The sequence below is a fragment of the Scatophagus argus genome, chromosome 5 (genome assembly GCF_020382885.2).
Source record: "Scatophagus argus isolate fScaArg1 chromosome 5, fScaArg1.pri, whole genome shotgun sequence".
Classification (NCBI taxonomy): Eukaryota; Metazoa; Chordata; class Actinopteri; family Scatophagidae; genus Scatophagus; species Scatophagus argus.
In genome coordinates, this window is record NC_058497.1 from 4435421 (window position 1) to 4449946 (window position 14526).

At 40.9% G+C, this 14526-nt stretch overlaps 1 protein-coding gene and 1 long non-coding RNA gene across 3 annotated transcripts; both read left to right on the plus strand.

Moving 5' to 3' along the window:
- Positions 1-4516: 4516 nt before the first annotated feature.
- Positions 4517-6103, plus strand: LOC124059838. The gene is made up of 3 exons (XR_006843450.1): positions 4517-4785; positions 5021-5176; positions 6046-6103. It is a non-coding gene; the product is annotated as an uncharacterized LOC124059838 (long non-coding RNA).
- Positions 6104-9882: 3779 nt separating this feature from the next.
- On the plus strand, positions 9883-13190 carry LOC124059001 (probable E3 ubiquitin-protein ligase MID2). Of its 2 annotated transcripts, XM_046388662.1 has the most exons (4): positions 9904-9954; positions 10045-10128; positions 10964-11194; positions 12313-13190. In XM_046388662.1, exons 1-4 carry the CDS (start codon positions 9930-9932, stop codon positions 12852-12854), a joined length of 882 nt encoding a protein of 293 aa, XP_046244618.1. In that variant the 5' UTR covers positions 9904-9929; the 3' UTR covers positions 12855-13190. The 2 variants fall into 2 exon arrangements, with proteins under 2 accessions (XP_046244617.1, XP_046244618.1); XM_046388661.1 differs by having other exon boundaries at positions 9883-10128.
- Positions 13191-14526: the final 1336 nt, after the last annotated feature.

Here is a 14526-nt window from a genome sequence, read left to right on the forward strand (position 1 = left end):
ATAAATCCTTAATATAACAGCATTCCAGTCAAATTAGTTCCCCTTCAAAGACCCCAAACCACTATTTGTGAAAATGCCCTGACAGCTGGTTGATGAATATTTCTTAAAAAATTGTTGACTTCATTAAACGCTTCTTGTGTGAGTGAATCACGTACTTTGAATCTAAAACCTGCACACATTGCTATGAATACAAACTCTTTAAAGGGTAACTTAACCCCTAAACCACCGTTATCTGTTGAAAAGTGATCTAAATAGGTATTTATTACTGATTGATTCAGATCCAAATCTTGGCGTTTTAGTGGAGAGTATTTGAATATGCATAACAACTTCCCTCTACAGGTTGAAACCCGGCTATTACATCTGAATTCTGTAAGTGGCTGAGCTGGAGGCAGGTGACGTCTTGGATGCAGCTTACGTCACCAACCACCCCATCACATTAATTTTTGAATCTTTTTTTTTTTTTTTTTTAGAAAAAAACAAGCAGCATGACTCCAAGGACGGTAATACTGGTCTGTCAGTGAGTCAGAAAGTGGTTGGTCCACCACTGTAGTCCAGACTAAAATATCTAAAATAAAAATATGAAACTAAAATATAAATACTGGATTGGATGGATTCCTGTAACATTTTGTGCAGACATATATGGTCATCAGCAGATGAATCTTATTGACTTTGATGAATTCCTGACTTTTCCTCGAGTGCCACCATGAGGTCAAAATTTTATTTTGTCAAATATGTGAATTTATGAGCAAGTCTTATTGACCTTCTCAACAGCTTGCATTCAGTGCTAACTAGCAGATGTTTGCATGCTAATACACAAAAAACACAGGAACATCAGACCTCTTAAACATCAGCATGCTATTGTCATTGTGGGCACGCCAGCATGCTGACTTTAGCATTTAACTGAAAGCATCGTTGATCATAAGTACAGCGTCACAGAGCTGCCAGCATGGTTGTAGCATAACATTTCTTTAGTTCTAAACCTGCTCTAAACCTGTTACGTTTGAGATGAAAAAATCTCAACTTTAAAGATGTACAGGCTGTTTAAAACCATTTTAATTTCAAATGTCCTTATTGCCTTTTTACAAGCTTTCCACAGTGACTCCTTGTGTGTGAGTTTTTATGATATTCACCTCATACCAATTCACCTCTCACCAAATGTTGCTGCTTCCTTTGGCCTTCATGTCCATGCACTGGTTTATGGCTTTATCCATCCTTGTTTCCAAATAACCAGCAGTTGTATCCACAAATCCAATTACAATCCTTTCCTCTTGGGTCTTCGTCAACATGACAGACTCTCTCAGCCCACATTGTGCTGTTCAGTGCGAGTAGGCTACTTTACATGTCTCATATTAGCCACAAGGTCATTTAGTACTTGTTGTTTTGTGTCCTGCTTTGCACATACTGTCTTTTAAGTCCTTAACAAGTATCGTCAGTTTTCTATTGAGTAGGTTAGTGAACTGTGTGAGCACTTCGCTCAGGCTGTTTGTGTTGTTCCAACAGCTCTGTGGTGGCGATGGCGTCACTGCGTCATTCTGTAAGGGCCCAAAGGAAGAGTCAATTTAGTATACACGACAGAGTTTAACAGGTTTATTCACCAGGAAGAAATTAACTATTAATATGAAAAATGAATCAGTTTGTATCAGTGAGAAATGAATTGAAGATATCTTTAATTAGAATTTCTAATAGTCAAAATTACATTACGATTATGATGCTTTGGAATTCTAACTAGTCAAAAGACAATTACTGATATTTTTGGAATCTTAATTATTCTTAATTTTTAAAGGGATCTTTCTGTTTGCTTATGGATATATGTTTACTACAATGTACAACAACAATGTACACTATATAGACAAAAGTACTGGGATGGGGTTGAGCTGGGCCCCTTACTTCCAGTGAAGGGAAATCTTAATGCTTCAGCATACCAAGACATTTTGGACAATGCTATGCTTCCAACTTTGTGGCAACAGTTTGGGGAAGGTCCTTTTCTTTCCAGCATGACTGTAGTGCACAAAGCAAAGTCCATAAAGACATGACTGGATGAGTTTGGTGTGGAAGAACTTGACTGGCCCATACAGAGCCCTGACCTCAACCCCATCCAACACCTTTGGGATGAGCTGGAACAGAGATTGTAAGTCAGGCCTTTTAGTCCAGGCTGTTTGTGTATTTAAAATGCAATGCCATTAAAGTTCTTGTTGGTGAAATGGTCATGTGGCCCAATACTTTTGTCCATATAGTGTATATCGTGTGGCCACATAGTGTTTGAGGTATTCAAAGTCATGTGTGTCACCTGTATCTGAAGCTTGTTGATGATAGCCAGGTAATTTCTGATGCTTTTCTGCAATTTATTCAACAATTCACGCTGACACTGCAATCTGGTCTCATTCTTTGCCCTCTCCACTCCATCTTTAAACATCTGGAAGGCCGAAGCCACTTCTGTACGCTTCTGCTGAAGCTGGAAAAATACACACACAGAATGTGTCACAATGTTGCTCTTAAATGAAATTGACTGGTTTTACTGTTGGCACAAAGTATTTTAGTACTTATATAAATTATCAGTATTTGATATAGCAGTTCAAGTCTGGGTCAGTAATTTCATTACAGTAGCATTACGAGTTCATAAGAGTCTACAGCCATGCCTCAGTTATTACAATTCATCGTCTTGGAGTTAGGAATTTGTATAAAATTTCAAAATATTTCAATAAAGAACTAAATAGTTTTTAGACAACCTATTGAAATCTACACGGTGGTGCTACAGGAAAAGTCAGAGGAATATCAAAGTCAGCAGGATTCATTAGCTTGGGAGCCAGACAAATCTGCAAACTCGTGTTGTATTAGCTCTGGCCTTCCTCCCATTCAGACTTATTTTCTTCCTGATTTGTGACAGGCCAATATGAAGAGTTTATCTAATATAGGGTGGGAAAGACTGACAGATAAAATCAGTGGTTCAGACCTGAAAACAGTTATGCAGTCACTGATCTGATTAGTTATAAACTTCACGGCTGAAATTAAGTTAGGAGATCAGGATACCTATTAGGATTCATCCTCCATAAGTGATTGTACATGTAGTATATTGAAGATTCATTCTGACTCTCACAATGACTCTGTTGGATGTTGCTGGCATCACCATTTGTCTGTTTAGGTTCTGCTCTAGTGATGGAAATCTTGGACGTTCTCTATTTCTAGTGAATTACATTCAGTTACAACCACGACATGTCCTGGAACAGTCACTGATTCCATGGAATCCCATTCCACTCAGTGAGTATCATATTTCCCCTGCTGACATGAACTGAGATAGACTCCGCCCCCCCACCCCCATGATTGTGCGCATGATAACAAAGCAAAAGACAGACAATATAATTCAGTATAATTCTCTGTTGTCTTCCATATCGCTCAAGTTTAATACAATCAAGGTGTGCCTTGTAAAATGTTGACTGAAATGTTAAGTGTGAGATGATTGATCTTATGAAGTGTAAACATGAGAGCTAGATATGTGATATTCATATCGCACGTGTTGGCACAAGTGTCTGGCACAAGGAGACAGACTGTCATGGCATTTTGTCAAAAAGGTACGTGATCCACAGGGAAAGAATCTTAAAGACGTTTGTGATTCATTACGAGGTGATTTTACGTGACAATCGCGTTTCCCTCAGGATGAACTATAGTAACTTTAGTGATCCCTGACTTTTCACTGAGTGCCATCATCATTTTCATCATCATTATTTTGGACTATGAATCAAAACTAATAACATTCACAGCAAACTAAAATGGTGAACATTGTATTTACCTGCAAAACGTCCATATTTTAGCAATGTCCATGCCCAACTACAGGTTCTCTACAGCAATAAACATGGCTGAAGACTCTCTTGTTCCTACTTTGCCTTGTATGCTAGCTGCTGTTTGTAGGAGCCAACACACCAAAAGAATCTTAACAAAGTGTGAGGTATTGTTTGTCCATCACTTCTGTTTGCCCACTCATAATTTGCGGCAACAAATGAAACACATATTCATGAAACTAAGTTCATCCCGTTGTAATGGTTTCAAAGATTAAGCTAATTGCCTGATGAACCACTTCACTATCATCCATTTTCTATACCGCTTATCCGTCAGGGTCGCGGGGGGGCTGGAGCCTATCCCAGCTGACTACGGGCGAAAGGCGGGGTACACCCTGGACTGGTCGCCAGTCAATCGCAGGGCCAACACACAAAGACAAACAACCATACACTCTCACACTCATACCTAGGGGCAATTTAGAGTAGCCAATTAACCTAATGTGCATGTTTTTGGTATTGTGGGAGGAAGCCGGAGTACCCGGAGAAAACCCACGCAGGCACAGGGAGAACATGCAAACTCCACATAGAAGGGCCCAGACCGGGATTCGAACCTGGAACCCTCTTGCTGTGAGGCGACAGTGCTAACCACTGCACCACCGTGCCGCCCTCCACTTCACTATCATTCAAATTTAATCCATTAAGTGTAAATGCATGTTAAATTTTATTCCAAACTCCATATTTACAAACCCAACTGTTACAACAACACAGCAAATTTTGGCACATCAGTTTGGCAAACCTACAAATCAGTTATTGTATAACTTCCCTGGGAGTCTTTGTAGATACTGCCAAATTTTTGAATGACAGACAAACAGAGGGTGTGTGTGTGCGTGCTTCAGTGGGGTGTTACTCACAGTTTTATTTGCCCATTCTGCGAATTGCATCCCGACACATGGTAGGTGTACAAGAGAGGACAGCGTATCTGAACCATTGCAGCTTGCCTGAGTACATTAATAAAGTTTGGTCACACACACGCATGCACAGAAAATGTTTAAATCAACAAGGAAATCCAACCCCTCACCATAAAATTTTCTTTATTTCTATATCTATACTTTCTTTAGTTTTTTCTTTTAATAAAAAAACAATAGGAAAGCTCTTGTGATATGATTGGTTGGATATGTACTGACTTTATACTAAATGACAATAATTCATAATTGCTCACCGTGTCGTTCTTCGGCCTCATACTATTCCAGGCTTCAGCGTTGCACCAAAAGTCAATGGCTCTGGCCCGGACATCAGGTAGACGGCAGGAAATCACTCCTATCAGCAGCAAGAGTCCTAGAGGAGCATACAGGGGGGGTGACTGACGAGCTGCCATCTGGCTCCTCTTTGCTGCAGTACCAGCAGCAGTAAGTTGCTTATATCCCCCTCCACTTTTATCTCAGTCCAAATCCTGCTCAGTGAATGGAACAGCACTGTATCTCACCTGCTGGCTGTTCCCATACTATAGGCCACCCTTACTTTGCCAAAATCCCACCCACGAGTTTTGCCCAGACAAGTATTTCTAATCACATCCGATGCTCATGTCTGGCCCAAATAAAAACCTCTAATGATGAAGGCCCCCCCAACAAAAAAAAATACAGGGCACAAGTCCAAGCTGTCAACTTACTGGTATAAAGCATAACATGTTCCTGCGCGTCTGGTGTCCCTTAGCTGTCGTTTGTCAACGTGCATTCTACTTCCATTCAATCTCATGAAAACAAGCTCAGAAGGCAGATACTAAAAATCATTCTGTATCGAATAGAAATACCATTTTCCTTGTGTCAGGCTTGGTCAAAAACCAGAGTCATGGGTCCTGAGCCTTGTAAGGATACTATTTTGCTGCTTTTTCTTTAAATAGTTTTACAGCAGTTTTTATAAACTTATGTCTCAAAGCTGACGTGCGCTCACATGAAACCACTACTTTTAGAGCAAGCAGGCTTTATATTTGATTTAGCCCAAAGTTAATATTTGACTGTGGATCCTCAAAGCAAACAAGACAAGAGAGGCACAGTGTAGACCCACACAGCATTAACTCAGTTATAACATGATGATAGAGACTTATAGGACTCACTGTCATATGTTATTGTAGTTTATGTATGTTGGTTCACCTGTCATATATCTGTTGATTCATATCATGCTGGATTAAAGATGGACTGAGTGATAACAATGCCACTATGACACAACTATTATTACTAATATGAACATCCATCCATTTTCTATACCGCTTATCCGTCAGGGTCGCTGGGGGAGCTGGAGCCTATCCCAGCTGACTATGGACAAGAGGTGAGGTACACCCTGGACTGGTCACCAGTCAGTCGCAGGGCCGACACACAAAGACAGACAACCACACATGCACACACTCTCACCTAGGGGCAATGTAGAGTAGCCAATTAACCTAATGTGCAGGTTTTTGGTATTGTGGGAAGAGCCGGAGTACCTGGAGAAAACCCGCGCAGAAGGGCCCAGACCCGGGATTCGTACCTGAAACCCTCTTTCTGCGAGGTGACAGTGCTAACCAATGCACTTTTCTGTCGCCTAGTCATCTAAAAATGTTAAAAAGCCAGAGCAATTTTATTGACACAGACAAATGTCAAGCATTTGTCTCAGTTGTTTACAGTCTGTAGCCAACAATGGCTACGGATTCATGCATTTTGATAAAAGGTAAAACTGTAGCAGTTGTATCAACAACAGCCACATCACCTTTAACATGCACAGTTTTTTGTTAAACTTCTCTGGTATTAGGCTGCAAATGCTGTGATTGCCCAATAATTCTGCTGGAATTCCCATGACGAAGAATCTCATCCCAAAGGGGATTCGTGGAACGAGTATGCATATTGTTTTTTTTCACGCTTCACACAGACAATGTTTTTCCATTCATAGTTTTTGGAAGCCCTCCCACAGCTGACCTCAGATGTGAACTCTGCGTTGTAGATTAGGCAAGAGCACATTGAGCTGTCTTCTTCTCTCCTACTTACATGTAAGGCCCTAAATGGACTCGCCCCATCATACCTGCAGGATCTAATAGTCCCATATATTCCCAATAGAACACTCAGATCACAGAGTGCAGGTTTACTTACAGTTCCCAGAATTCATAAAAGTAGAACGGGAGGACGAGCCTTTAGCTATCAGGCACCCCTGCTGTGTGCAACCAGTTGCCAATCTGGGTTCGACAGGCAGACACCACCTCCACTTTTAAGACTAAACTTAAAACTTTCTGTTTAGTAAAGCATATAGTTAGCACCAAATAAAGTGTGTAGGGCTGGTAGGCATAGTTACAGTCACTTCTTGACAGACAGCCACAGGTAGAATAGGTCTGACTAACTGTTAATCTTTAAATCTCTATCATAGCTAAGCTGCTATAGGCCTATGCTGCCGGGGGACACAAACATGATCCACCAAGCAGTTTCCCCTCCTCCTTCTCCTCTTCTATCCTCTCCCCTCGTCAGATTAACATACAGTTCATTATTTTATGTCACTAACTGTGTGTCCAGTGCTCCTCATAGTCTTGTGTCTCTCCCTCCCTTTCTCTCTCTCTCTCTCCGTATCTTTCTGCAGGTATCTCTCCATCCAGATCTTCAAGTTGAACTGTAGCCGGCTCTATGACCAACCCAATGTGTATTGTTGACATCTGCCTGTCATTCTTCTGTGCACCGACTATCGGCGGGGTGGTTCTCCCTACGGGCCGAAATCGAACTGATAGGATAGTGATTCTCAACATCACATAAAAAAAAGAATACATGAATGTTACAGCAGTTCATTATAATTTCATTATTACAATTTAAGTCTTGTGAAATGTTCAATGTTCAAAATCATATTGAAGTGGTAGCAAAAGTGAAACTAAACAGTTGAGATTTTGTTTTACTTGTCTTTTTAGTAATGTCATTTCTCATGTTGTTAATTGCTTTCCTGCCTGTACAACATCCATTGCACGTCTACCCGTCCTGGGTGAGGGATCCCTCCTCTGTTGCTCACCCTGAGGTTTCTTCCATTTTTTCCTGTTAAAGGTTTTTCTGGGAGTTTTTCCTTAGTCGATGTGAGGGTCGAAGGGCAGAGGATGTTGCTAATGTTATGTTAAGAACTTTGAGACAAACTGCTTGTAAAAATGGGCTATACAAATAAAGTTGACTTGACTTGACTTGACTTGACCAGCAGAGAATTCATAAGAGCTGTGACAGATATCTCAACGTGTAATGCTGAAGCCGGACCACTCATTGATAATCCTCCAGAAGCAGGAGAGTGGAGCACAGAAATGTGTGTTTCAGTGTGTGTGTGTGTGTGTGTGTTTGTGTTATTTATATTTATACACACTGCTGTCACAGAGGTCTTGTCTAAGCGCTGTGGCTCATGTGTGAAACATTAAGGAGCTCTTTGTTAGCATTTAAATGTGTATGTGCGCATGCAGCGCATTATCTTGCAGTTCTGCATCTCTATGGGAAGCACCGTTACCATGGCAACACCAAGCAAAGAGTGCCTTTTAAAAGCCCCCCCCCCCTCTCTCTCTCTCTGTCCCTTGTTCTCTCTTTTATCTGTTCCCAGGGCATTCTACCTATATTAGCTTGAACGGCGAGCTGGGAGACAGAAAGGATGGCACAACTGGAGGATTTCTTGATATCTGTTTAACAGCGTTCTTTATGTCCCACATTGGCAAAGAGCTTTTGGTCTTAGTCATGGTCATTTCCACCACAGTGGGACTTCTCTTCCCACCAAAAACATTTGATGTGATTTTCACTGAAAGATATTTCGGCAGTGGACTGCCCCCTTTCTTCTTCTTTTTCTGGGAGACTGGGTTGTTGATGCTGTGTCTGTACTGACTGAGGTCTTGCTTACTGAAGATGACACTGTTGGGCCTTTGTCTTCTCTATGAAGCAAATCTGGATTTTTAAGAAAGTGTGTGGACAAAATAATTACCTTTGCTGACTTTTTTCACAGGACAGGAAATGAGAAGGCCAAAGAAGCACTGTCATTTCAAGAAGTGATTCAATTGTTAGTTATGTCAGTGAGGACTTTCTATCCCCAGCAAAGACACAGGGAGCAGAAGCTTCTACATGTGGAAACAGGAAAGTCTAACGGGGAGGAAGATGAGAAAAAAGACACTGATTGTTTGCAGCAGTTCTCCTGCTGTCCAGCTTGCAACAAGGAGTGTGACATGATCTTCATCCTGCCATGCTCTCACACCATGTGTGTATACTGTATAGAAACTGGAGAGAGAATAAGCTCTCGTGAGCCTCACCGCTGCAGAGTCGGTCTACCTGTCTGCTCTGTGCAGTGCCCAGGCTGTCATCATCCTGTGGAGCTGCCATGCTGGAACTGGTCATCTGCCACTTCCTGTCTCCCAAAACTTCCTACCTTCCTTCCTAGGAAGACAGGTACCAAGGAGGAAGAATCTGAAGATCGTCTTCAACAGGTGAGAAATCCAAACTAAGTAGGATTTAAGGATTCAAGTTTAAAGTTTTTATTTGTCACATGCTCACACTCTATGTGTAGTGAATGCAGGGTAAGGTACTGTTTGCTTGCTATAATCAGAATCAGAAGTGTTTAATAAGAAGAATTACTGCATGAAATATTAAGGATAAAAAACACAAGTGCTAAAGCAAATACTGGCCCTTGAAGGTAGGCTCTGCAATTCTTAAATATATGAAAACATATACATAATTGAGGGCAAATAGTAGTAGTAATAGTAGTAGTAGTAGAAAATGATAACACTTCACATTAACTCAGCTTTTTAGCATTTATGAGCGGCAAACAAATATTTAAGTCTTTCTTGATGTGTGTTAGTGTCTATAATAGTGTATTAATCTTTTATTAAGTGTATATATATACTGTAGAAGTATCATCCGACAGGAAAGCATGTAAGCGTATTTCGCAAAATGTCAAACTATTCTTTAAAGCTGAGAATCATAGTCATCATTACTGCTGGAAGAAAAAATAAATTCTGTTTGAATGCAAACTTTTCACTTGATACTAATTATTATTATGCAAATATAGTAGAAATAAAAATGCAGCTACATTTAGATTAACTTCACTCTATATCCCTAGTTTATTTAAAACTTAGTCCTTGTATTTTTAATTTTTTAATATTTTTGCATTTAGGTGGACACATACTGCTGGGCTGCAGATGACATGACAGCACAGAGCTATTTACGTGGTGAGGATGATGATGTAGTCATAGGTCACATTATCTGTGTGATCCCTGCTGCTAACACTGGAACCCGTATACTCTCCCTGTTTGCCTCAGGCTCCAGTCCTGCCATGTCCTCCATAGCACCAGTGGGTGGCGATGTAGACCTGCGAGAGGAGGAAATGGAGCAGTCAGTCTTTGGTCAGAAATCTTACTTGATGCTTTAAATGACCAAACAAAATACATGTAATATACTCCACTGTTCAAAAGTTTGGAATCACCTTCCACAAAAGGTTGATTCAGTACGGTCAGACGGCTGTGAAGACCTCTGTATGTTTTTGAATGGTCTTTCATGTTTAGGACATAGAAAGTCCTCTTTTGTTTGTATGAAGAGTTTGAAGGCTACGAAGTGATGTGATGTTATAAGGGCATACACAGAGAAATAAAGCTTTTATTTATTTAGCTTTTACAATTGAAAAGGTAGAAAGAGACAAAAAATACTTCAAAGCAACAAGCAATAAAAGTATAAGGAATCACCAGTGATTGGTAGAAGAAACTGGAAGCTTAGTGTCAAATTCTATGCAGATTTAAACAGGTACAAATTGTTATTTTAAAGTTATTTTAAAAACTTTAATATAAAAGTGGATTAGTCTAGAGTTAGCAGTATTGGAACTGGATTACGTGATATCAGATGAACCAATGAAACCACAAATCACAGCTCAGATGTAGTGGTAGAATAGATTGCAAAGGAAACAAAGAAAAACTGAAACTGAAAAAACAAAATAATCAGGAGCCTGTTGCACACATTGTGATTCATTGTGATTCACACACATTGTGTCTGAATTACATTCTTTTAATCTGTGTTAAATAGCTATTGTTGAAAGAAAGAATAAAAAACATCAATATGACAGGTGATCCTAGTCCTTTGAACAGTTATGAAGTGTGCAGATGATGTGCGAGACCTTTGTGAATTATTTAAATAAAAGCCAAGAATTTTCTGTTCTTACACCCTCTGTTCTCTATTGGTCTATCTTAGGACTCTGTTTTGCTCTGGACTCTTCATCTGTTCCTCCAGTCCTCCATCTTTCCAGCTCCTCCCTTAAAATCACCTACAAAGGACAGAGACCTCCAGACAAAGTCAGTAAATCAATGACCTCTGACCCCAGGGTTATGTTGGCTCTGCCCCAGGTCTGCGCCGATGTTGTCATTGTGCGAGGACAGTATTACTGGGAGGTGGATGTCTGCAATAGCTCTGTCTACAGGATCGGTAAGAACTCTCTTGAGTTTGTTTTGGTTGGTTGGATGCCAGTCTACTTATTGTTTCCAGAAGCGCGCACTATTAGTCAGCAAGCTGTGCCTCTATAAGCCCACAATCACATGCAAACACACAGACGCATGTCATCAGACACAATGTTCATAGTGCCACCAAGTGGTTAGTCAGACTATTGGTAGACCTTTGATGTTTGGTTAAACAACATTAGAAAAGTGATTTCTATTCTTCCTGTCAAATCATTGGAACAAGTTGTTCTAATGTTTCACTTTATAGCTTTGAAAAACCAGTGTTATCCACCTAGAAGGCACCTCTGATTAGTGCAGTTCTTATGCTATATGTACAATTGCTAGAGTGGTTCAAAATGACTATAGTAATTTCACATTTGAGAATCTGTACCCACATCATCATCAGCAGAATAACATAAAAAATTTGGTGATATTAACTGATTTTAGCAATAGAAGTATTAATGTTGTGGCTGTCCAAATTAACGTTGCCATATTACTGCAGTAATCCTGCTGTTGAATTATCTGAATTATCCTGTCTCACAAAATTGTCATCCCCATCATCAGCTACTTTAGACACATCTTCATTTACATCATCAAAACCCTCCAACATTAAAGAAAAGTGTAATGGACCTGAAATCCTGGTCACTGTAACAGCAAGCTAACAGAGAAAGTTCTTCTGACTGCATTAATTCCTGTAATCAGTGACAGAACAGTGCCCCAAACAGGAAAACACATTACCTACTCTAATCTGTCTGTGCAGTTAAAAGAAATGTTACTCTTACATTAAATATTTTTGAACAAAAAGAAAAATATGGCAAGACTAACAGTCTGTCATTATGCTAACATGCTCACAGCAACAATGTTGATATGCTGATTATTAGCTCATGTAATGTTTGCTATCTTAGTTTCAGGTGTCAGCAAGCTAACATTTGTTAATCAGACCAAAGTGATTATTATAATTCATACTGAGGGAAATGTAATGGTACTATACTGAAATATTTCAACCTGGACTGAAGGAAGCTAAAATCATAGAAAGTTGTTTTGTAAAGCCTGCAAATTCATAAATGCGCACAGTGTATATAAAACATCACTTTTTGTGTCTCTCAGGTGTGAGATCCTTAGATGGTTCTGGTAGCTGGTGGCTGGAAAGGCAGGGCTTGTCTTTTTATGCAGTATATGATGGGAGCCAGGAGACGCTCAGCACTGTACCGCCTCAGATCAAAACCATTGGGGTGTTCCTTAACATTGGTGGTGGCGCCCTGAGCTTCCACAACCCTCTGACCCAGGAGCACCTAGCCACGCTGCCCACCCACTTTAACCCTGCTGGAGTGCTCCCAGCTCTAGGCCTGGGACAGGGACGACTGAGGCTCCGCTGTGGTCTCCCCCCTCCTCCTCACGTGTTCCTGAGTAAGAACTCGGCTTACAGGGGACCTTGTGAGCCCAGTGGAGGCCGTTGGCGTAGGGAGATTCCCTTCCGGTCGGTGAGGAAAGTGATTCAGAAGTTTGAGGAGCTGGCTGTGTCAGACTCAGACTCAGGTCTGGTGTCCAGTTTTGGATCGTCTTGTTCCACCTTGGCCTCCCTTCCAGATTTGGGTATTCCTGGGAAATTTCCCTTTGGGCAAGCAGAACAGGAAACTGGGGATGAATAAGAAGAGCTCTTCAATAGGAGCATCAGAAACACTCCCACTGCTTCTCTCAGTGGTTTGATCTTTGGCTGTCATTTGAAAGGCTAATTTTTCATCTTGAAGGACTTCTGGCTGCCTCTTTCCACTCTCTGTGTGACCCTGGACCTGCAATTGACTCTCTCCCCAGGACACAGCCCTTTCTCTCAACCAAACAACCCCCACTTGTTTGGGATCAGGCCAGAAAGAGTCCCCTGTAATGTGAAGTGTGAGGAAAGGGTGGGCTTTTAGCAGCTGGACTCCTTGATTTGTTCTGTGTGATGGTTGTCAGACAGTAGGGGTCCTACAGCAGCAGTGCACAAGTTCGTGTATGTGTGTATGTGCATTTGCTGTGTCGCGTTTCGGTGTGTGTGTGAGCAAGAGGGAACAATGTACAAGCGACAGGGGGTCAGATGATGAGGTGTGAGTACAGTCACACCAGTGGTGTTGACACGGAGCGGCGAGGACAGGTGGTAGCATACGTTTATCACATGGCCTGTCTTCGATAGGACAGTAGGGTTGCCCTTTTCTGACCCTTTGAAAACCACAGGACTCCCAAAGACTTCAAAAGGGGTAACAGAGAGCGGGAGAACAGAGAGGGAGAAAGAGAAAACAGCATGCATGAATTAAAGACAGCAGGTGATGACCTGGTTAAACAGAAATGAGCTGGGGGATTCCCAACAGCTTTTATGCCAAGAAGTTCTGAAAAGATCAACTGGCTCAGGCCACACAATCTGAACCTTGCAGAGTTGAAGAAGGCACTACTTTACATTAGATGTGGTGAGATTACAGTATAGTGATAAAAACACATTAGTTGTCTGAGTATATTAAAGTTGTTTGTGTCATTTTCATGTTACTGATCAGAAAACCCAAATGACGTGAATACAGCATCTGTATTTAACTTATGTATTTAAGTGAAATGTGCAGCCATACTGTAAATTTGTGTTTGTCATTGCAAAGACCATTGCTGCAAGTTTATGTAATAAAACAAGTGATAACAAAAAGTGAAATACAAATCTATGTTTTAATACCTCTGTTGGCTAAGTATTTTGACCTCTTGTGTCACTTTTTCATTGGCTTTTAGCTCCACACCCCTGATTTTGCATGTTAGGCACAGATTCAATTTGAGCAATTTTGGCAAAGGAAATAGTGAAAGTATAAACTTTACCTCATTTTCTCCTCGATCCCCTTGGCTCCAAGCCCCAACTGAAGAACCACTGGTGCCGAGGACTATTTATACTTGGCATGGCTGATGTTCATATTCTCCCTGTGACCACTTGACTTATGATTAAGTAATGCAGGCCCTATTGAAAAATTCCCCCTAGCCTAATCTTCTCCTTTCCTGTCTGGTTTTCAGTAACTATATTTGCCTTTCTTTGAGAGGTGTAGTCTCCAAGTACTTAGTCAGATCACTCAAACTGTAAATCTCATTGTAAGAATTAAAAAAAAAACTAAAATCCTTGCAATTAAAACAAGCGTCAGCAGCAGCAGCAGCAGCAGCACCGCAGGGGCACTTTTCAGGACGAGCAGCAGTGGAGTTGTGCCAATTTTCCATTGAGCATCATTCATTTCATGCATGCACGAAATCAGTTAAGCAGCGGGTCGGACTCTGTAATCACCGATGAGTCAAAGAGAGGCTTGTTAGACTGTCGCCTCTCAG

Coding starts and splice junctions, on each gene's coding strand:
- LOC124059001 (XM_046388661.1), top strand. CDS start 9,930: ATGACAGCACAGAGCTATTTACGTGGTGAGGATGATGATGTAGTCATA. Junction 10,129..10,963: donor AATGGAGCAGTCAGTCTTTG/GTCAGAAATCTT, acceptor GGTCTATCTTAG/GACTCTGTTTTGCTCTGGAC. Junction 11,195..12,312: donor TAGCTCTGTCTACAGGATCG/GTAAGAACTCTC, acceptor TGTGTCTCTCAG/GTGTGAGATCCTTAGATGGT.